The sequence below is a fragment of the Neomonachus schauinslandi genome, chromosome 7, assembly GCF_002201575.2.
Source record: "Neomonachus schauinslandi chromosome 7, ASM220157v2, whole genome shotgun sequence".
Classification (NCBI taxonomy): domain Eukaryota; kingdom Metazoa; phylum Chordata; class Mammalia; order Carnivora; family Phocidae; genus Neomonachus; species Neomonachus schauinslandi.
Genome location: NC_058409.1, coordinates 110842039 through 110865721, shown reverse-complemented (window position 1 = coordinate 110865721; position 23683 = coordinate 110842039). Strand labels below are relative to the sequence as shown.

The 23683-nt window shown below is 39.7% G+C and overlaps 1 protein-coding gene across 4 annotated transcripts in view; it reads left to right on the top strand.

Annotated features, from left to right (window-relative positions):
- The first annotated feature begins 1390 nt into the window (after positions 1 to 1390).
- The window catches only part of FBXO38 (F-box protein 38), a 54711-nt gene continuing 32418 nt past the window's right edge, over positions 1391 to 23683 (top strand). For 3 of the 4 annotated variants that reach the window (XM_021700687.1, XM_021700702.2, XM_021700695.2), the window contains exons 1-7: positions 1411 to 1491; positions 10211 to 10401; positions 14322 to 14455; positions 17243 to 17406; positions 17615 to 17780; positions 20906 to 21043; positions 22342 to 22479. In XM_021700687.1, coding sequence (XP_021556362.1) covers positions 10274 to 10401; positions 14322 to 14455; positions 17243 to 17406; positions 17615 to 17780; positions 20906 to 21043; positions 22342 to 22479 — 868 coding nt within the window. In that variant the 5' untranslated portion in view covers positions 1411 to 1491; positions 10211 to 10273. Of the gene's footprint in view, positions 1492 to 10210; positions 10402 to 14321; positions 14456 to 17242; positions 17407 to 17614; positions 17781 to 20905; positions 21044 to 22341; positions 22480 to 23683 lie in introns of all 4 variants that reach the window. The other variant, XM_021700680.1, reaches the window with a different exon arrangement.

Sequence of the window (23683 nt, the reverse complement as noted above, 5' to 3'; positions counted from 1 at the left end):
CTTTTGCTTCCCTTCTAAATTTGAAGTAGGAAGCATATCTTATTTGTGAGTATTTTGGTCCCACCATAGTACTCTTTACTGAAGGAGGAATGCTAACCACATTCAATAATATATTCAAATAAAGATTCAACCCATTTGCACTGAAATAAACTTTATTGAATCACTTGTATCTATGCCAGGCTCAGTGCTAGACACTTTCATATATAATTCCTATTTGTTTTTCTAAATAATCCAGAAAACGGAAAAAGCCAAGGTTTGTTTTACTGTTTGATTTATTTAAGTTCAAATGTGAAAGAAATCGATGGAAGCAACTAACATGGCAACGGGACTTTATTTTCACTTACAGGAATAATGTAATATGAAAGTGGGGATTAAGATGAACAGTATATAAATATGATGAGGCTTTGTTGCTTTTTCTTCCCAGAGCCCTAAATCAAGACACATGGTTTGACACCTGGAATTGCATAGCTAGAACTGTGACTGCCATGATAAGCTGAAACCCATGATGCCAAACCATAGTAGGGAAAGAGGAAAAACCAGGTTTGGCATCAAGAAAGGACTAGGAAGGACGGCGGCCCCCTTCCCAAGTCCATCTTCAGTTCCTTCTACGGCAGAACCGTCTAGTTGGCCTGTGTCTTGTCAAATTGGGTCTCATGCACACTAACTTTCCTAAAGGTTATTTGTATCTATTTTAATTTATGCATTTTAGTCCATTTTACTTACACGTATGCAGCGGCAAGAACGTGGGATGTGGAGGGCAAAATTTTGCGTTTCAGTCCACCTGTGTGACATTGAGTAAATTAACCTCTGAAGATAAATTTTTATCCATTAAACAAAGAAAAAAACCGATTAAGTGATTCCTGCCCATATGTCAGAGTGGTAGGGAGTTCTTAATGAGATACTCATGTGAGAGCCTTTTGAAACCTATAAAATGCTGTTAATTATGTGCAGAAACAACGTCCCCAAAATAGAGAAGGGCTGATTTAACATTAACATCTTCAAACTGTCCCCCGCGACCCTTCTCCAAAAAAAAAAAAAAAAAAAAAAAAAAAAATTTCTCTTTTTTTAGCTAAACGATTCTGGAAAAATCCCTAATGGAACGGAGTCCTTTTGCAAATGCCAAACGCAAGCTTACCCAAAGCTTACCCAAAGCCGCCGAACACCGGCGAACTACGTTGCGAACCACAGAAAAGCAACTGCCTCCCCCGCCTCCGACTCTAAGCACTTCCGGCGCGGCAATGCCGCCACGGTAAGATGGACCGGCTTCAGCTCCTCACGAACTGCCACACTCAACATGGCTGCCGTGACTCGACGCCTGCGTCCCACACCCAACACGGACACGAGGAACGAGCCCAGCCCCGGAAGGCAACCCTCCGGAAATGCCCGAGCGGCGGCGGAAGCGGAAGCGCCGCGGCGGTGGGGGCCGCGGGAAGTGTCGGTCGCGCTTCTCCCTCCCTCTCAACCACAATAACAGACGGAGGGCCGGAGTAGGTGAGGCGGCGGCCGAGTGGACCCGGGGACCGGCGGCGGGCTGCAGAGCCGGGGGTGTGGGCGGTGGGGTGGAGGCGGCCGGTTGGGGGCTCCGGGGCTCCCGGGCTCCCGACCGCCTGGGCTCTCGGTCTTGGGCTCCTTTCAGGCCTAGAGCTCCCGGGAGAGCTGGGATTGAGTTTGTGGGTCTTGGCCTTGTAGGCCCTGGTTGAGAGGTTTGCTTACCTTGTCCAGATCTGGCCGAAGATTCTAGCATAAAGAACCCTCTCTGAGTCTTGGTTCCCTCAGAATGGGGGGCGGGGTGGGGGGTTGGCCTGGGCAATTTATGGGACACCATCCCACCCCGGGCGTCACGCATTCTACGATTTTAACGTTGTCAGTATTTAAGCCAGTACGTTAGGGAAGACCGGCAGTCAGCGTACTGAGATGTCTCTGAGCAAGACGCAATGAATACATCTTTGAGAGGCGGCCAGCCCTGGGATCAGGAGCCTCAAGTTCTAGTCTTACCTCGCCACCGACTCCCTGTGTGACCTTCCCCAGTTCCATTACCCTCTCTGTAGCGCAGTTTGCTTATCTGTAAAATGAAAATGTTAGTTGCCTCTTAACGCTTCTCCTAGCTCCGAAGATCAGGTTCTCAACTCCCTTTAAAGGGGTCTTTCTTTAGAGACAGACCTGAAAAGCTTGTCTTCCTGCCTCCTGGATAGCCAGGAGTTGACTGATAAGAGATGTCTACCATGTTTTTCCAGGCACCAAACTGGCCGAGGGCAACTTAGGAGGGTTCTTGTGCAGGGGGAAGCTCTGTCCTGACGACTTTGTTTTATAAATTTAGACCAGCAGTGTGAAAACACAACTGCGTGAAGAATGGGAGATCTTGGTTTTTTTGTCTTAAACCTGCTATTAACTTGCTGGCACTTTGGGCAAATTCCTTTGGACTCTCTGGACTTGAGATTTCTCACCTGGCAAATGAGCACATTGGATTAGGTCACTGGTTCTTAATCCTCTTTCCCATACTCTCAAGCACAACTGAAGAATAAAATAATGGCTCTATAAGACCATGATTTTCTGGGGGAGAGAAGCGGTGGGATGTGGAAAGCTACATATTGTGTAGTCCTGTAGATTGAAAAATCTGTGCTTGTAATTTTTAACTTCTGACAGTTACTGGTTTAGGTAATCCCTGAGGGTCCTTTCCTCCTTTCAAAATTTGCAGTGCTGTGATTCTTATGTTCTCTTAGGGTAAGGAATATAGACTTGTATGTGTGTGTTTATTTTTTTTTAAGATTTTGTTTTAAAATAATCTACACCTAGCATGGGGCTCAGACTAAAAACCCCGAGATCAAGAGCCGCATGCTCTACCAATTGAGCCAGTCAGGCACCCCTTGTGTGTGTTTGTTTAAATGAATGTATGCCTGCAGGGATACACTTAAGTGAAAAATATACTAAGGCATAGCATAAGAGAAAAAGGAAAAATGAGGCTTCAGTAAGGTGAAGTGACATAGTAAAATAAAATTAGTCTGCACTGGAGTTTAAGACCTGTATCCTTGCTTCAGGACTCATACTTTCTGACTTTGTATATTTGGACAAGCCAGCTTACCTCTCTGGGCCTCACTTTTCCTTATTGAGAAGATGAAGGGTTGGACTGGATGATTCCTAGACCCTTTTGGCACTCGAATTCTGTGTTTGTTCTTTATTTAAGCAGTTTGGTAGATGTGGTGTGGCACTTCTTTAGGCAAGAGAGGCTATCCTAGGTAGACATAAAAGCTCTATGATTGATGTTAGGATCTATGATGTTAGGTCAGATTAAGTGACATGCAATATTATTTTGATAAGAGCAAGCTGAAGCCAATAGAAACTAAAGAAAGGCATTAGAACCTGAAGGCCAGGGGCGCCTGGGTGGCTCAGTTGTTAAGCGTCTGCCTTCGGCTCAGGTCATGATCCCAGGGACCAGATAGATGATTGAAGACGTGGGGAAGTTTTAAATGGGAGAAAGGTATTTTTGATGAAGGTAATGAAAGGTAATTTAAACTATAGTATTGGAAATGACTGAGTTATAAGAAACTGGTGTTAGAGTCTGTCTGCATTCTAAGACAGTAAGTTTCAAGGGAAGAAAGACTTTGTCACCACCTAGCACTTAGTAGGCAGTAAATGATAGAGGAGATAGATGGATGAACAGATAACAGCAATCAAGAAAAGGATTTCTCCATAGAATTGTTATTAGATACAGAATGAGAAATTGGTTCAGAATTATGAAAATTTTATAGAACAAGAGATCCCTAAGTTTTCTGGTTAGTTGTAAGATAAGTTGGTTTATCTCTGCCCTGTAAAGTGTGTTAATAAGAGATAAACATGCACCTGGGAAGGCCTGGTGTGATCTGAGGAAAGGATTAATTAGTAGAATAAGTCAGGGATGGTGGAGGATGTTGGCAGGATGGTAGAGGTATAGGAAGGTTTTTAGATGTGACATTTAGGGAGTGAAGGAGTGGATTTATATAGGATTTTTATAGATACCAGCCATTCTCAGAATTGTGAATAGTAAGTGTTAAAACCTCTACAGTGGAAATAGAGGACTAAAAGGAAAAGAACTTGATACTGCAAGGAAATGTTAGTGCTCCCCTGCAAGCGGTGGAGATAGCCTTAAGGGTTAGGGATTAAAAGATGGGGATAAATTTGGGAGCAAACAGGATGAACTGAATTAATAGAGGATAGTGTAGTTCTGTTTGGGCAGAGAGGAGATTTGAACTGGCCAATTGGAAGGAGAAGAGCACACCTAAGAGACTGTATTACAGAAGGACCCCTGGCTTAAAGAACACACATAGATAACTCAGGCTTACTACTTAGAATGTACTTGCACCACCCAGACGAAAAAGATGCTTCCAGTGGCTAAGGTCTGCCACCGAAAGACTGTAGGATACCCAGGACTGCTAAAAGCTGTGGTGTGGGACCCTAAATTAGATGGACCACAAACCCTAATTTGTGAAGCAGGGTGTGGTCAGCATCAGTTCTGTCAGAGCATCCAGAAGCCCATCTTGGAGTACTGGGGCATAGCTCTGGAATGCGGAGGGACAGCCGAGGTGCGGAGCCTGACTTGATGATAGGTGTGTAGTGTAGGCTGAGAAGTTTGAAGGACACTTAATACGTGTCCTTGGCAAGTGACTTACCTTCTCTGGTTCTGTTTGTCCATCTGGAAATTGAGGGAGCTGGTCTTAGGTAAGGACCTCTGGATGAGCTTTGATGTGTCTGTGAAGCCCCTGAAATTGTGTATGAAATTCATCGTGCATGAGTCTGAGGTATGTTTTATTTTCCTCTTGGGGAGAAGATGTGCAGCTTTCACCATAGTCTCACATGGAGTTGTGACCCACAAAAAATTAAGAACTGTGTGACTGGATAGTCTTTGAGGGCCCCTTCAGCTTTTGACATTCTGGGATTCTATACTTCTGTCAGAATGACATTTCTTTGAGGTTTAGAGTCTGAGTCTCCAGAACTTGGCTAACCCTAGAAATAACACCTAGTGCTGCAAAATATATTCTTCACATATTTATACTCACCTATTATTTATAGTCATCTCTCCCTTACCCTCTCTAACTCCTCTGCTAGCCCCGCTTCAGTGTTTCATCTTTACCTACTGTTGCTTTTTCCTCCTTTGCTCTTTCCCTTCTAATCTACTGCTGCTTTGCACCTTCCCTGCCTTGTTGAGTTTCTCAAGTGGTAAAAGGTGATATGTTGGATATAGGGGTAGGAAGAAACCAAGATATGGAAGGCTACTTTCCCATTCTCACTTGCTTTTATCCCTCATCCCGCTAAAAGAAAAGCAATTAAGAGAGAGGGTTCACAGACAGGAGAGATGCCATCATCACTTGGATTTTGCTTGTCTTGTATCCTGTTTTCTTTTCATATAGGGTTGCCAGGCCTCTGTTACTCTCGGCATAGCCACTTCAATGAAGATGAAGCCAACCTTAGTGGAGATAATTTTGTTGTCCTTTATAGAGTTTGACTGGTAGTAAGGGCAAGTAAATGAATCCTTTAACGAGGAGGCTCTTTATCTCCTGGATATTTCTAAGACACCTACTTGGAGAGGACTGATGGCTTTCCCCTGGCTGTGGGTCCTGATCTGTTAAGCCCCCTAGATGTGGGATGGAGATCTTATCTTTTACCCTGGTGTTCATCTCCACAAGTACCCCACCAGACGCTTAGAGCCGGGGAGTCACTACACTTGCTGCCAAGTAGGTAGCTACATGAATACGTCTTCAATTCTAGGCATCATATAGAAAATAAATATATATGTGTATATATATATATAATTCCACCTAAAATTTTGTTAGTGCTGCTAATTTAGGCCCTTCGATAGTTAGTGTTAATGCGTACTGTAAGTTAAATAGGTTTTTGTGGGCTTGCTAGGGACCTGATCTCTGCATAATGTTGTATAAAGTCATATCTGTGAGTAAATATTTCTGAATTTTAAACAAGTGAACTTTTATAAACCCAATGATATTTAAGGTGCAGTCTGTCTGGTTTAAAAATTCAAGTGTTGGTTGTACAATGGGGCTATTAAATCTGATTCCCACAAAATCACAGCTTGCAAAATAATAAGGAACAGCAAAAGAGAATCATAAGATGAGGGTGTAAATAGTGATGTGGTTTTGGTGAAGAAAAAGAAGGGAAAAAGGCTAAGAAAGATTTTTACTTATAGGATGAAAAGTCAAGAACATGGTATTCATGGAAGGTTAGAGCTGTCAAGATTCTTTTTTTTTTTTTTTTAAAGATTTTATTTATTTATTTGCGAGAGCGAGAATGGGAGAGAGTACACGAGAGGGGGGAGGGTCAGAGGGAGAAGCAGGCTCCTCGCTGAGCAGGGAGCCCGATGCGGGACTCGATCCCGGGACTCCAGGATCATGACCTGAGCCGAAGGCAGTTGCTTAACCAACTGAGCCACCCAGGCGCCCAGCTGTCAAGATTCTTAAAAGTGAAGCATGTGCTGAGATATGAGAGCTGGAGAATTCATCCATGGTTGGATTGGTCGAAACTGGTTAATAGTCTTGTTGAGGCATTTGTAGGTGCAGGTAGCTATTTGTTTTGTGTTTCCTGATTGGATTAAAATCTGATTGCATTTTTGCCAGGGTTATAAGCTCGTTGCTGAGATCTTTGAGTGCTGTGGTAGCAAACAGGATGCTCAGAGGACAATGAGGTGGCTCCTAGCAGCCTTGAAGCTACTGGATGCACCTGGAATAATGGAAAGACTGATGGATGTTCATACATTAGGTATTTGAGGATTTATTATGAGTAAAGACTTGTTTTCACGTAGATGCAGGAGATTGAGATTCTTTCCCTTTTCCTGGCCGAAACGTGGCCAAAAAAATACTACACAAGTTTCTATAGGAGAAGCATATGTTAAGTCTCACAGGGAGCTCAAAAGAGGTGAGAAGGGCGCCTGGGTGGCTCAGTTGGTTAAGCGACTGCCTTCGGCTCAGGTCATGATCCTGGAGTCCCTGGATCGAGTCCCACATCAGGCTCCCTGCTCGGCAGGGAGTCTGCTTTGCCCTCTGACCCTATCCCCTCTCGTGTGTTCTCTCTCATTCTCTCTCTCTCAAAATAAATAAATAAAATCTTAAAAAAAAAAAAAAAAAAAAAGAGGTGAGAAGTTTTCACAGAGGACTTAACATTTAAACTAGATTTTGAAAACAGATTAGTGCTGTTTTAGGCAAAAAAGGGAGGGAGAGGACATTCTAGTCAGTTAATAGCTTATTAGGAATGAAAGATCAATGTTTGGGGGAACTGAGGATATTGGTGTGGCAGGAGCGAGTGTCCTGAAGGACAAGGGGTTAAGGATTGAAAGATGAGATTGGGAAGGTGCCATGGGATGAGACTGGAAAGATTTTATCCTGTGGAAGCTGGGATTTCTTGTAGGCTGATTTGTTTTTTGTTTGTTTGTTTTTTGAGAGGTATAATATACAAAACAAATCTAAATTTTCAAATAATGGAGAAGAGTAGGAAAAGTAATCTTAACTACTTTCCTAAACCTCTTTTCTCCCCAGAGGTAACCACTGTTGATACTTTGTTGTGGGCCTTTCCAGAAACGTCCCATGCAAACAGGAGCGTATTTGTCCTTTTTCTCTTACACAAATGAGGTAATACTTTTGAAATAATCCACATCTCAATTTTTTCACTTAATACGCACTCAGGAATGGTTTAAAAAGATTATTCTGGTTTCAATGTGGAGGATGGTATGGTAAGCATTGATTCAGCAAATTACTTATTGTGGGTATTGTGTGGTGGGCTTTGTTCCAGGCCCTGGGGACATCACTGAGGAAGCCATTGCAGTCACCCAGGTGAGGGTTGATAGAGGCCTAAAAGCCTGCGGAAGTGGATGCAAGAGCAATGTTTTGTGGTAAGATTGGTAAGAATAGCCAATTGAGTGACTGGGAAGTGAGAGAGCACAACATATTGAGGCTGATTTCACAGTTTCTGATTTGGGCATATGGTAAACTAGAGTAGGGAAAGTAGGTGTGTGTCTGTGTGTGAATGTGTTTTGGGAGAGGAGTGGTGGTGGTTGTGGAGGGAGTTCAGTTTGGACATAATATTTTTGAAGATGTTCAAGATACTGAGATGAAGGTTTCTGAGAGGAAGTAAAGGTCAGAACTCAAGAGAGATAGGAGCTAGAAGTGGATTCTCTTTTTTTTTTTTTTTTTTTGAGGTGTCTTTGTAGTAGCAGTAGTGGAAGCGCTGAGAGTGGATACAGTTGCCCCAGGCGGAAGAGGATTCTAGGGTGAATTGGCAGAGGAGACTGAGGAGTGGTCATGAGGAATGAAGAGGACCAAGAGAATATCACTTTGGGGGTCGCATGATGTGAGGATTTCAAGGAAAGAGTGGTTAGCAGTGCCCATACTACAGATGGGTCAGGTGGGGGGAGCCTTGAAGAGAGCCTATTGGATTTCATGAGGAGGAGGTCAAAATAACCTTATAGCAGTTTTGGGAGCCATTGTAAGATGGAAAGATTCATTTTCCTGGGGAGAGGGCAGTGAATAGGAAAAGGTGGGCAGTGATAGAAACAGGTGAGTATATTTATAACTTTTTTTGTGGGGAGTTCTAAGTACAAACTTTTATTTCTCCCAAGGCTGTTAACCAAAATGGGATGGACAACATACATAAAAGCTTTTGAGAAGGCAAAAGAGATGTCACAAATTCGGTGCAAGGTAGCTCATGCACCAACTCTTTGCAGAATTGCTTAGGCCTGTACTGCTAGGTGTCTGATGATGCTAATCAGCACACAATTGTGTGAAGGTATTTCATTGGTTTCCTAGGCCATAGCTGAAGAGGCAACAAATTAGAGGGGGGCTTAGAGGTAGGTATAGGGATGTGTCTGTGCACATGAGCGTGTGTGGAATGCAGGGAGAAGCAAGCATGCTGCCACCTATGAGAAGTTACAAGTGACCTGTCAATGAGGGAAGAGACCAGAACACACACAGGCACAGGAAATCTGAGGATTCACTTAGCCATGTAGTTTGCTCCCATTTATTTGTAAAGCAAAGAATCCCCAGGAACTCCACAGACTTCCATAGCTCTGAGGAGAGGTATCACAGAATATAATGGATATTCATATTGATAACCTGAGGTCATCAAGAAAAGGTTAAGCTTTTATTGAGTTCACCTTGTAGGAAAATAGAAGCATGTAGTCCGCTTTAGAAAGTTTTAATAGTAAAGGATTATAATTAGGAAAAAGGAAAAGGTGGTACATGAAATGGAACAGATACTATTCCTAGAGATGCACTGGTTTGGAACTGCACTTCTGTGCATCACTGTAGCATGATGTAGTTTAAGCTCTGATCTAGAGTTCTCTGAGTTTGAGTCCAAATCATTTTTAAGAATTTTACCAGTGATAGTTGATAATGCTATTTAAAGGACACTGATTTTATATGGTTCCCTCTTAACCTGACCAATAAAATAAAACAAAGCCCTTTGAGTGCTTGCTCATCTGACTTTAATTCTCCATCTACCCTCCGTCCCTTCCTTTTTCTCCCTCCTCCCCTCTCTTCCTCTGTCACCAAAGCTTATTTAAAACACAGACAAACCATACATATGACACAAAAGAGAATTAACCTTTGCTCCTTAATGTTTACAGGAGAGGGAAAGGGGTGATTTTATTCTCCATCTGAAATTGTACATAAACAGTGTTTAGTTTTTGAGCAGAAGGTCTGTAGTTCTTATCAGATTTATAAAGGGGCCTGGGACCCACTGGTAGAGTCTAATCTTACCCTCACTTTATAGGTCGGGAAATGAAGAATTAAAAGGTGACTCAAGTTCATAAAAGTAGTTTGGCAGATCAGGACTAGAACCCAACATTTCTCTTCTACCTTCTTTGTGAGGGGCAGTCCTAGAATAAGGAGATCCCAGAACTGGAAGGGGTTTTGTTACCTAGTTTAACTATCTTACCTTACAGGTAAAGAAATTGATGCTTGGGAAAATTGAGTGAATTAGAACTCCTGACTCCTTGGATTTTATTTATTTTTATTTATTTTTTTGCTCATTCTAAATAATGCATTTTTATATTCTCTACTGCTCTTCAGAAAAAGATGTTCTGTGCATTTTGTGTAATGTTTTTATTAATTTGAATGTGGTCTGTACCCTTCTTTTTTAAAATAAACATTGTTTTACAAAACTAGGTTTTCTAGGGATAATTTCTGAGTCTGGAGTTGGTGTGCTGTAGTCTACTCTAGTCTCTTCTTGCTTTCAGGTGCTTTGAATTCAAGTTATCAAGAGGGAAGATTTGCTCTTTGATACTGGAGATAACACAGCAATGGGTCCACGAAAGAAAAGTGTTAAAACATGTCTCATGAATAATGAAATAGCTGAGGAAACAATATCTGATGAAACAAAGGACTATATGAATCAACTTTCACATGAAGTGCTTTGCCATATTTTTAGGTAAGATTTTGTTTGGTTGACTTTTACCCTGCTAGAACGTATTAAGTAGAAGCAAATTCTAGAGCTGCGCTTTCTAGTATGGTAGTTACTAGCTACCTATGGCATTTAAATTGAAATGAAAGGAAATGAAAAATCAGTCCAGTTCCTCAGTTACACTAGCCTATATGTCTTGTGGCTACTGTGTAGGACAGCTCAGACAGTGAAGATAGGGAACACCACTTTCGTTGCACTAAGTTCTACTGGATATCCATTCTCTAGACTACGTTAACATTTCAGGCTTCTCAGAATTCTTAGCAACTGATTTGTTGACTTTTCTTATTACGGTACCATGTGTGTACAATATAAGGCAATGTTTCTGACTTTGACTACAACCCACAGTGAGAAACATTTTCTTTATATGTACATGTATGTAAGTGATTGAAATCATAGTTTTGTGAAATAATATCCATCATTACTTTATGCATGCACACATTAAAGTTGTTTTGTGGTAAAGCTTTTTTCAAAATCCTTTTTTAAATTATATTTTTGTCCACACTACGTTATAAACAACAGTCAAAGAAACCAAAACAAAAAACAACAAAAACCTGTCACTTCCAGTTTCCCCTGCTTTCTTCATTCAGTCATTATCTATTCAAATAAACAACCCTAACACACTTTGTCTCTGGAGTTGGAGACCTGAGTTTGAATCATGAGTCTTTTCACTTACTTGCCTTGGTCCAGGGATCAATAAAGATGTTATAAAGATTCAGTGAGATAATGCTTTTAAAGCACTCAATACACTGGATAGCATAAATGCTTGTTGAGCGTTAGTGGTTCTGATCCCGCTCTGCCCTTTTTCATATTGCTACATGGTCTTCATAATGAGCATTTTAGTCACTAGACTATGACACAATAATTAACTTTTCCCTTGTAGTCTGACATCTAGATTGTTTCCAGTTTTTCTCTTACACAGTTCCAATGAACTTTTCCAAGCATTTGGGTTTTCCACTATTTTATTTACCTAGGGGAAATTACTATTTATGAAGTTCTTAAAAGTGTTTTGAATTTTTTTTTTAAAGATTTTATTTATTTATTTGACAGAGACACAGCAAGAGAGGGAACACAAGCAGAGGGAGTGGGGGAGAGAGAAGCCGGCTCCCTGGCAGGGAGCCTGATGTGGGGCTCAATCCCAGGACCCTGGGATCGTGACCTGAGCTGAAGGCAGACGCTTAACGACTGAGCCACCCAGGCACCCCAAGGGTTTTGAATTTTTAAAAATTACTGAATATTTGCAGATAAATGTTATTTTATTTTTAAATATTTTATTTATTTATTAGAGAGAGCACAAGCAAGGGGAGGGGCAGAGGGAGAGGGAGAAGCAGACTCCCCGTTGAGCAGGGAGCCCAGTGTAGGACTCGATCCCAGGACCCTGATATCATGACCTGAGCTGAAGGCAGACGCTTAACCGACTGAGCCACCCAGGCGTCCCAAGAAATTTTAAAATAGAGACAGCAAAGCTACTTTAGGGAACCATGGGCACTTTATTTTTCTTTTCTAACATAAACTTGGATAAGTCTTTATCTTCTACAGTTTGTTGTTGTGTGACACAGTGTAGTTTTGTCACAGTTCAGTTCTGTCTGGGAATAGGAAACCCAAAATAACAGAATTTTTTTAACAAAACAAAATGATACTGAAGTTCATTTGGCAGAAGAATGTCTGAACATTTTTCAGAAAAAGAGTCTAACCCTACCAGGTGTTCAAATATATTCTAAAATATACAACCATTGAAGATTTGGTACTGGAGAAATTAAGCAGACAGTTGGGTAAAACAGACAGTTTGCATATGTAGGCTCCATATGGGGACTCAAATATATGTTGCGATCTGGTTTATGATAAACTTGGTATTCACATCAGTGAGGTAAAGCTGAGTGGATTATTCAGTGATGATGTCATAACCCAGGAATCATTTGGAGAGAGTAATAAAAGCATGTTGTTATCATATCTGATACCAAATTCTGAATGCATCAATGAATTAAACAATAAAGCTGTTAAAATCCTGGAAGAAAGCATAGGTAAAATTGTTTCTAGGGATGTGGGTTAGGTATTTGTTGAATAATGGGTGGGCATATTGTAAACAAATTGAACCATATTTTAAATTGAGAGTGGATACGATAACATTTTGCAGTTCAAACAGAATATTCAAGTGGAAGGAGTGGAATCTAGTGTCACATCTTTTTAAAAATCTATTTGAAATGCCTCCAACTCTTCGATTATGTATCTTTGAAGAAAAAATACATTTCTTTTTCTGAGGGCAAATATGATGTAAGATCATCTTCATGCAGTTACTGATCTATTTGTAATTAAAGGGAGTATAATATTTACTCAGGCATATACTTTGGATAACAATCAGTAATTTGAGGAAAAAATACTTTAGTGTGTAAGTTGATTCAGAAAGCAAGTTCACTATTTTTCGTTGTTTATAAAATGTGTAGTCATATAATTTCTGAAAATTATCCTATTTATATCTGAGTTATGAAGACTGTAAATTAAGTTAGCAATATGCTTTTTTTTTTTTTTGAAGAAAATTACATTTTATTTTATTCTCTTTAAATAGTTTGAAGGGGAAGAGAGCGTGTCCAGAGGTAGAAAAAAAATGGAGCAGAGAAATGCTCAGCAGGCATACTTGGACTTTTCTTTTAGAATTAGCTTAATTTTTAGGAATTAGAGTCAGACCCAACTGTGTTGACATCCTTGCTCTTCCTTCCTCTTTCCTAGCTGTTTACTTTTTGCAGGTTAACTTTTTTGAGCCGATTTCGCCACTTGTAAAATAGTACCTGCTATATCAGTGAGCGTTCTAGCAGGAAACAAGGTACATACACTTGGCTGGAATTTGAAGATCATTTAATGAAGGGACTATTTAGAGTGGCTTAGATAGGGTTAACGGAGCCAATAAGGAGTGCTAAAGAATTCAGCTAGGAGACTAGGAAGAGCAGAAAGCCTTCGCCCATGGTATGTGTTGGCGAAAATCAACTGACAGCTGGAAGGGTAGGGAACACAGCCTAGCAGAGAAAGAAAAAGGATTGGGGGAGGGCAAATGAAGTATAGCCTACTTCGTCATGTTGTGAAATAGTGACTACATTACAGTGTCTGTGATACAATACAACCTCAGTAAAGGGTAGTTTTTACCTTTTTTTTTTTTTTTTAATGTAGTTGTGTATGGAGGAGTGTTCAGGAAGAGAGAGAGAGATGAGATTTTCTGATATTTCAAAATATATATTGCTTTTATTGGAAACAACAAAAGTGCAGGTTAGTTGAAAAGTTTCAGGAAGGAAGAGATAACAGGGAGTTGTAAAAGAGGAAATTGTAGTTGAGACGAGGTGTTCTCAGTTAATGCTTACGCAGTACTTGTGTGTGACCTAAAAAGTAAAAAGATCTAGGAAAGAAATTGTATACTATAAACTTTAGTATACATGGAGAAAATAGAGTTTCTGGGTGTGTTGAGGGAGCAGAGAGGAATTTTTTTAGCTACTACAGGAAATGATTTCTGTAAAAGCTATAAAATTATATTGGCCATGTTTAAACTGATTCTCTCTTTCTCATGTTCCCTTATCATCAGGCCTTGAAATTCACTAAGATCTTTTTCTTCCTTTTTTTTTCTTGAGATTTTCTTCGTTTGTAAAAACTTAAAAGGAGAAAGGCAGGTTTTAGCAAACACCCTATGGAGGGAGCTCAGTACTTCTATTTGGATGCTTGAGTATTTGCTGACTCATCTGTTTTTAGTGAAAAGCTTTATGTGCATGTTAATCTTAAAACCCTGTGAATATTCCTAAGGTCTTATTTCATTCAAGGGGTAGGAGAATGGAAGAAGGACAAAAAGTAACCTGTTGGTGAGAGGAAGTACTTACCCACTTGATAAATATGAGTTTCTTTCTCTCACAAAGGTACCTCCCTCTGCAGGATATCATGTGTATGGAATGTCTCTCCAGGAAGCTAAAAGAAGCAGTGACCCTATATCTGAGAGTGGTGAGGGTTGTGGATCTCTGTGCAGGGCGGTGGTGGGAATACATGCCAAGTGGTAAGTAGATCTAGCCTGTAAGGTACCCTGGATTCCTACTGGAACCTCATAATATTCCCATCAAACATTACTTGTCTTAAGATAGGCAGTCTAAGTCACCTTGTAGGTGAATTTTACCTAAATTACTTAGGTTCATTTGGGTTGAAAAATGTTTTGCCGGAGGCTTTACTGGTTTATTTCCTTAAGGAACTACATCAGCCTGTTCCACAAATGTACCATCGGAGAACTCAATGTATGTCTCTTATATTAGACAAAGTGTCCTTTGTTCTATGACGCAGGTTTTCATAGCTTCCCTGTACCCCTTAACGGCAGCCTCTAGTTAAACAGATATTAATCAATTTGTGTAAAGCTGCTCTAGCAGGCCACAGAAATTGCACTTCTGGAGCTTTCATTTCTTTAGCACTTTTGGAAGGCCTATACAAGGTCTTAGAGATTCTCAAATAGGGCATTGGTCTTCTGGGTGAAGAATTCGGACTTAGTAGCCTAACCACACAAATGGACCTCACATAGAGACCAGAAAAGAAAGTTGATACATTCAGTTAAGCAGAGCACACCTGAAAGGGAGGAATTAAAATGAAGGGCCAATCAAGGCTTCTTTTCAGTTAACACCAATCTATTAACTAGTGACTTTTAGTTACTGTTGTGTAGCAATTTTGAATGTCTTGTTTAACGACATCTTATCAGCGTTATCCAGATCCTTATATTTTGAAAATGTGATGAGGGTGGGATGGGGGAACCTTGACAAGTGAAGTGGAACAGGATAGACTGCGGTACTGGAATATTTTACAGTTTGGGGTGCCATATCCTTTCGAAAGGTCATCAGTCAACTAGTAACTCTTCAGTTGGCCAGTTAGTTATCAGTATATATAGCTTTTTGTGAAGAACATTGCAAAGACCTGAGGCTAGAACTTAGCTTGGTGGGAGGCAAGCCACAGTTGTCTTCAAATACTTCAAAGAAACCGTCCTGAGGGAAAAGGACTTCTTTTATTCCAGAGAGTAATCATTTATAGCAGGAAAGGGGGGAAAAAAATGAGGGAAATGTGAAAATGACTATCAGTCCTTAGATTAGATATGCTTTAACAGAGGTTAGACCAGCAGGAATTCCAGCAATGGGATTAATGCACTGTATAAAGAGGCAGGATAGCAGAGCTCCCATGTGATGTAGCCTGAGCCTTAACATCTCTGCCCCTTATCAAATTAGAGAAGAATCTGTCTGCGTATTGCTGATTTCTTTCAGACTGTGATAAATACCTGTGAGCCCAAGGCTTCCCATCCCTGCAATAAAAGAGGGTCGAAGCAAACAGTCTGTAGCCTAGAATAAGATCTCATTAACCCTGCTTACTAATGCCCCTCTGGCAATAGTTTAAACCTGGAGTTTAGGCCCTGATTCTCTATATAATAATGATAACTACAGTTTTTATGTAGTACTTTATGGTTTACATATGTGATATCTTTGGGTTCTCATATAATCTCAATAAACAAGCTGGAACTATATCCATTTTTTGATGAGAGTGTATGACAAAAGAGGATGGACATTGGCAGTGGTCAGACTTGGTTTTGAACTCTGGCTCTTTCACACAGTAGCTTTTAAATTCTTTCAGGTTCATTTTTACATTCCTAAGTGGGGTGATTACCTTTTTCACTGGGTTGGGAGAATAGATGAAAAAACGTAGAATTGTTAGCACATTGAATGGCTCAGTTAGTGAAGGTTATTCTACACGATGATAATAAGAACTATTAGTATAATCAGACCAAGTAATCTTTGAGGTCTCTTCTTACTTTTCAGTTTTGTGATTCTAAAGTTACCACAGTCATCTGGACCAGCCCTGTTCAAATAGAACAACTTTTGAAAACTTTAGTATGTAAGACTTAGTGATTTGGGGCTCCATTTACATTCTTGAGAGTTAATATTTTTGCTTGTCATTAGTGAGCGGACAGTTGGATTTCTGACAGCCTCCATTAAAGACAAAATACCCCAGATTAAATAAAGTATCAACCTAATGAAACTTGTCTCCCTCCTTACCTCATCAAAACCCCTGCTGTGAAAGTAACCTGCCTCTCTGTTCCCATCTGGTGGATGGAACACAGTCGGCCTCCCAAATAAATAGCTTTCTGTCAGCTCAGCATCCTTTCAGTTTGGTTCACTTATGTTCTCTTAGCTAACTTGATCTGTCTTTTTCAGAAGAATCAACTCTCTGAAATGTCCAGGGAGTGGTAGTTAAACACAGGATAGAGTAGTTATCAGGAAATGGATAGACCAAGAGAACCTAGTTTGAGATGGGATTTAGGTTAGAACTGTGAGCTTCATGAAGGTGAGGATCATATCTTCCTCCCTTTTTAGTTGTGTGCTCTAGAACAGAGCCTTAGAGGTTCTCTGGACCAGAGAGCACCTTGGGAGGGGTGGAGGGTAGTGCTGATCAGGTAGGTGGTCCCTCCTCACCCACCAATCCAGTAATGGGTGCAAATTATCCAGGTTAAATGTGTGTTGTCCCTAGTCGAAGATTTGTGTGCCTTAAAAGCAGCAGCAACAAAAAGACAATCATAAATTAAAAGCCTCAGCTCTGTAAAATATTAATTCAGGATAAGTGGGGTTTCTGAAACATTTCCTTTATTACTAAGGGAATATATTTTCTGTTTAACTGTTTGTTCAGCCATAGTGTTAGTCTTAAGAAACTTTAAAAAGGAAACCTTTTGTTGTTGGTAACTTTTGACAGAAATGACAAGTGCCTAATAAATGTTCATGAATACAAAGATTAACTTGCCTCTAAATGCTTCTGAATTTCTCAGGCTTCACAGATTCCAGTTTTCTAACACTATTGAAGAAGATGCCAGATGTCGAACAGCTTTATGGCCTTCATCCTAGATACCTTGAGAGGCGAAGGGTACGGGGCCATGAGGCTTTTAGCATTCCAGGCGTTCTGGAAGCTTTGCAGGCATGCCCAAATTTAGTGGTGAGTGTAATTGGTTCAACATTTGATACCAACTGATTGATGAAATGATAAATCAAAGAATGAAAGAATATGCTCACTCACGTGCAGATTTCATCCATAACAAACTTTTAAGTTCCATTGCGTACTTAGCATCTTATGATACAGAAATAGAAGCTTTGGATGCTAAATAAATAGCCTTTTCTTATGCTTGCTTGGCATTATTTTCTAGGGTGTGGAAACTTCTCATTTGGAATTGGTAGAATCTATTTGGACATATATGCCTCATGTTCATATTTTGGGGAAATTTCGTAATCGTAACGGAGCATTTCCAATTCCTCCTGAAAATAAACTGAAAATTCCTATAGGAGCCAAAATTCAGACTTTACATTTAGTTGGTAAGTACATGTTTCTTGGGTCACCTGTGTCTCCTCGAAATGTCATATAACTGAATATTCACTGAAAAGGAATAATGAGAATTTGAGAAATAGCTTTCTTGATTGATGATGGCCAAAGAAATGCTTGTGAGACGTGTATACGAATTTAGATTTCCCATTAAGGAGTCCTAGATGGGGGCTGGAGGGTTAGAGAAATACTGCTTCACAACCAGTCTGTTCCCTTTTTGAAGACCATTTGAGTAGTTCTGAAAGTTGTTAGGTTGTGGTTTTTTTTGTTTTGTTTTGTTTTGTTTCAGTGAGCCAGAATCCTGCCCTTGTTCTCTGCCCTTTTGGTCCTAGTTCAACCCTTCAGAGGAGAGGTCTCCAATGCAGCTTTCTGTGGTGATGGAAATGTCATGGGTTTGTACTCCCATATGGTTCCCTCCGGGGCTAGTGAAACAGAGGAACTGAATTTTTATCTCATATTCATTTATCAAACAGCCACATGCAATAGTGGCAACTTTATTTGTTTATTTTAAAGATTTTTATTTATTTGACAGAGAGAGATACAGCGAGAAAGGGAACACAAGCAGGGGGAGTGGGAGAGGGAGAAGCAGACTCCCTGCCGAGCAGGGAGCCCGATGCGGGACTCGATCCTAGGACTCCAGGATCATGCCCTGAGCCGAAGGCAGTCGCTTAACCAACTGAGCCACCCAGGCGCCCCTAGTGGCAACTTTATTACACAGCTCATCTCTAGAACATTGAGGAATAAAAAAGCCAAATAGCTCTTAGTTTACTTGGAGCTTGTATCTTCTCCAACCAGAACATTTCCCTTTGTTCAACTTGGAGCCAATGAGAAAAATCTGCTACTTTTCTTGTTCTCTGAGAAATGGGAAATGGGGTGCTCTTTTTCCAGAGGCACCTTATTTGCAGTGATTATAGTGTACATTCTCCATCCAAATAGTCTAAGCCAATAATTTCTATCTAAGTAAATAATAAGGGTATATATTTTCTCAAATTTAATTTGCCGCCTCTGGCTTAACATTATTGAAAGGGTTTCGGGAGGACTTCTGTTACTGTAGTCTGACTTTTAATATTTATTTATTAAATACTTTATTTAAAATACACTTATTGAGGGGCGCCTGGGTGGCTCAGTCGTTAAGCGCCTGCCTTCGGCTCAGGTCATGATCCCAGGGTCCTGGGATCGAGCCCCGCATCGGGCTCCCAGCTCCGCGGGAAGCCTGCTTCTCCCTCTCCCACTCCCCCTGCTTGTGTTCCCTCTCTCGCTGTGTCTCTCTCTGTCAAATAAATAAAATCTTTAAAAAAAAAAAAAAAAAAAAAAAATACACTTATTGAGTATCTGCTCTGTTCTAAGCATTATTCTCGGCATTGGTGATGGTCTTAAGAACTAGAAATTTCTGAAACTGGGTCAGGTGGTGCAGGGAGTGCAGCAGGAGTGGTAAGGAGTGGGTCTTAACTAGGGTTTATGTGCACAATTATGGCAGAAGAGGAATGCACTCTAGCCCCCTTTTATTTACATGATCAAGGAATGATTGTGATTAGGCCTTTGGATATCTAGTTTGAGACTGCATTTTTAGACAATAAAGATACTGTAATATCTGAAGTTTATAATAATGTAAGCTCTGTAAAGTCAGTGTATTTCCCATGATTCCTGTCATTGTTCATTGCAGATATAAGTAGGTAAATTTGGTTGAAATGCATGCATTCATTTGATTAATTGAATAGTTTAACACTGTGATGGTGTTATAAATGTGTATAGTAAAATTAGTGCACGTGCTGGGAAGATAGCAATTGTGTCCTTTGTTTATAGAATGGATTTGAGGCAAAATGTGGATTGGGCATAGGATAGAGCTATGTTGTCTGGTGGATCTCTCTCTCACTCTTGCTACTGAGTTTGCTAATCAGAATTACCACCATCATGGTAGATACTAAGTGTACATTTGTGAGTTCTGCATCTTGAGTCTTAGTCTATACCTCATTGCCTCTGCCTTTCTTCCATTGGTCTCATCCTCGATTTTACTTCCCATCTGCTGCCATACAGGGTATATGCGTAGTTTAAGTCTAAAGGTACCTGCTTTTGGGGAAGGGGCAGGTTAAGGAGTAATCCTTATAGTAGGAGCATCCTGCAGAATTTAGCTTCTAAAAAACCAGTCATTCAGGTACTCTGCTAGTTTCGCTTTCTCTAGTTGCCTTTGCTAGCAGGACTTCTACCAGTGAAGTTGGTATTAAACTGGTTTTGCTAGCTGCTGTGTGTTAAATGCCATCACACTGGGTCCTTAGGATTTCTCTCAGAGATTTGTGTCACTTCCTCGGCTTTTTGTGAGGCTCTGGTTTTTAACTGTTGGACAAGGTCTTTGATCTGCTTTCTTCCCTTCAGAACTTACAAGTTACCTATCTTCTTTCTTCTTCTGTGTCTCCCGGCTTTTCCTTCCACTTTCCATCCCCTTTCTCCCAGACAGGGTCCTCTGCAGGTATGGTTCCTAGTGTTAAGTCATTTATGGATCTGAAGGATAAAATACCTTTATCAATTTGAAATATTAAAATAAATGACTGATGGGTTTCTCACTTTCTCAGAGTCATACAGACTGGTTTCTCCCACACATTTACAAATCCTTAAGGTTCATTCATTTGTAGAAACAGCTTTAATCTCTGTTTTTGGATATTATGATATTTGAAGCCAACTAGCCTGCCTGTGTTTTAGTTTTTTCACTGGTGGGACAGTGGATATTGATAGTCAAATAGTACTTTTGTGTATTCCTTCCACATAATTTTGTTTTCAGTAACCTGTTTTCATTTTACTTCTACTGGGTGTATGTATGTATCCTGGAAGAGTTGTAGAGTTATGAGAAAGATTCATGTGTATAAAAAGTGGGAATACTTTTAAAATCCCATCTCCATATGCCTTTTCTAAAGAAATAACAAAGTAGAGTGTTCATGGTTTGCTTAAATTGTTCGTTACAAGCCTGTTTTAACTAAGCCAAACTTGATGGACTTTGATTAGGCAATTCGTTGTGGTGAAAATATCCATGAAGAATAAATTGTCAACTTGAAAAGTAGACTGTTGCACTTTTATGCAGAATACAGAGTGTTTTTGTGATTTTTGTTTTTTTGGTATATGTTTTTAGGGGTGAATGTTCCTGAAATTCCTTGTATCCCGATGCTAAGGCACCTTTATATGAAGTGGGTAAGACTCACTAAACCACAGCCGTTCAAAGACTTTCTTTGCATCAGTTTACGAACTTTCGTCATGAGGAACTGTGCAGGTAATGGCACAGTTCTAAAATATCTAAAAATATCCTAAAGCAAACTCCATAGCTACATTTGTAAATCGAATTACATTACATTATTATTATTTATGTTTGGTAAATTATTCACCTTGTGAAAATAAATGCTCTTTTTGTTTTAAAGTCAATAGACACGTGATTTGTGTTTTACCCTTGGCGGGGGGAGAGGGGGGCATCACAGTCTCTACATATTTTTTACAGGCACTTAATTTCTTTCTTTTTTTTCTTTAAGATTTTATTTACTTATTTGTGAGAGAGAGAGCACAGGCAGGGGGAGCAGGAGAGGGAGAAGCAGGCTCCCCACTGAGCAGGGAAACCAATGCGGGACTTGATCCCAGGACCCTGAGATCATGACCTGAGCCGAAGGCAGATGCTTAACCGACTGAGCCACCCAGGCACCTCTCGCTTTTTACTTTCTGTAGGATTGTTAGAATAGATCTCTGTCTGATTTCTGATTACATAGCATGACGTAATCTCGTAAAGCAGAAAGCACTGCTTTTATGGAACTGCTTTTCTGTTCAGAAACCTTCAGTGTCTCTGTTGCCTTAGATTGTCAGGTGGGAACTATTCTGCTTTAAAGTTCTTAAAAGCTGGGGCCCCTCTTGATATTTTTATTTCTGATTCTTTACCAAGATGTACCTTCTTTTATTGTCAGGCTTGCCTATTCAGTGTCCCCTCTGCAACCCTACCAGCCTTCACCTCAGTGTCTGTTTTTACACCTGTGTATTGTTCCTTTGTCCTGAGCTATACACTTCCTTCCTCTTCTCTTTTACTCTTTTCTTTTTTATGTAGTACAACGGATCTTGTTTTTATAGTTGATATGTCACGCCTTTGTATTCTTAGAATTATTCAGTTTTATTTCCATGTCATTTGTAAGCTCTGTGATAGATAGGACTATGTCTTGTGACCTTCCATAATACCTCATATAACACTGGTCACAGATTGGTACTTATGACCAGCTATTTACTTGAGTGAAGGATCCCACCTTCCCCTTGGCTTTCTCCCCTTAGTTATTTTGAGCTCAAAACTATTGAAACTTTGGGGGATTTATGAAAAATACTAAGTATTTCTCCAGTGTTACTGAAAAATCCTTATGCTGAATAAATACATGGTTAACAGGCTAATACTTTCATTTCTAATAAGTATAAATTATAGAGAATTAACTACTTGGCTGTCAGTTTCACACATAGAATTTATAAGTTATTTCAGCTGCTGGTTTGAAAATTCATCTTTAAGTCAATTTACATTGTTCCACTGAAGTATTTTTCTCCCCCTAGGGCCCACAAACTCCTTGAAGTATGTCCCTTTAGTAACAGGCTTAGCCTCTGCCCGAAACTTGGAACATTTGGAAATGGTTCGAGTTCCTTTCCTTGGAGGTCTTATCCAACACGTAGTTGAAGACAGTTGGAGATCAGGTATTCATTTTTCTTTAGTTACTGAATACTTTTTAAACCAGTTTAAAAAATTATTATGCTTTTATTTAGCTTCTCTTGTGAGTCTTTTTAAAAGAAAATGCTTGTTAGTAATTGCCCTTTCTGTCTGGTGCTCCGATGGAGAATAAGTAACCATGAGCATGGACTAATATTCATTTTCTTTTTATGCAATGCTAAACCTCAAAATAGAGTGATAAAGCATGTTTTCTGGCTTGTTAATCCTTATTACTTAGTTAATCGTACAGCTATTATATTTGGAATTTTCCTGAGAAATATTAACAGGGATTTCTAGTAGTCTGTTGGTAAAAAGAGATGTTTTTTGACTTGGACATCTTAGGCCTACAAAAGAACTCAGGCATTAGTAATGATAACATCTAACATTTGTCTCATACTTTAAGGTATATCAGATGCTTTCATGCTTATCACTTGGATATTAGATCCATCTCAGAGGATGGCTTTTAAAAGGAAAATATATTTTACTCTCTAGGTCCTTTAGTTACATTTTAAATAATGATATATAACAGAATGTGCTCCACATCTCCTCATTACAACACAAATACCACAAAATTTAGCAAAGTAGATAATTAACTGTTGAGAACAAAAATCTAACTTTGTATATTCAAAATATAAATGGAATATCATTAAGTACTATTGGTAAAAATTGATGTTATTAATACTATTAGAATATGAGTAAGCAGTACATTTTTAGGCATTTTTTCAGTCAAGTATGGTGGAAGTATACTTTATTACATTGTATGAAGGGGATGGAGCAAGCTTCCTCAAGATGAGCAGCATTATTTTTATTGCATGGCTGTAGCAAACAGGAAAAAGTCAGAGAAGGGATAAGAAGACCTGGAGAGAGATGCCAAAAGCTAAGAATTTGTATAAATGTCCTGAAAGAAAAAACAGACTTTTCTCCCCTAATAAAGTGTTTAAGAATGACTCTGCCTTATATTTTACTTAAGGAGTCAGTATGCCTTACACAAAAGTTGTTAATTCCAGATAGATGAATCATAGATCCGAACGTGAAAAACAAAACGTTCATAAAAAAAGGTAGGAGAATGTCTTTTTGACCTTGGGTAGGCAAAGATTTATCAAACAGCAGGATACCAAAAAACACTTACCATAAAGAAAAAAATTGTTAAACTCTACTATATAAAACATTTTTTCCATTCATCAAAAGGTA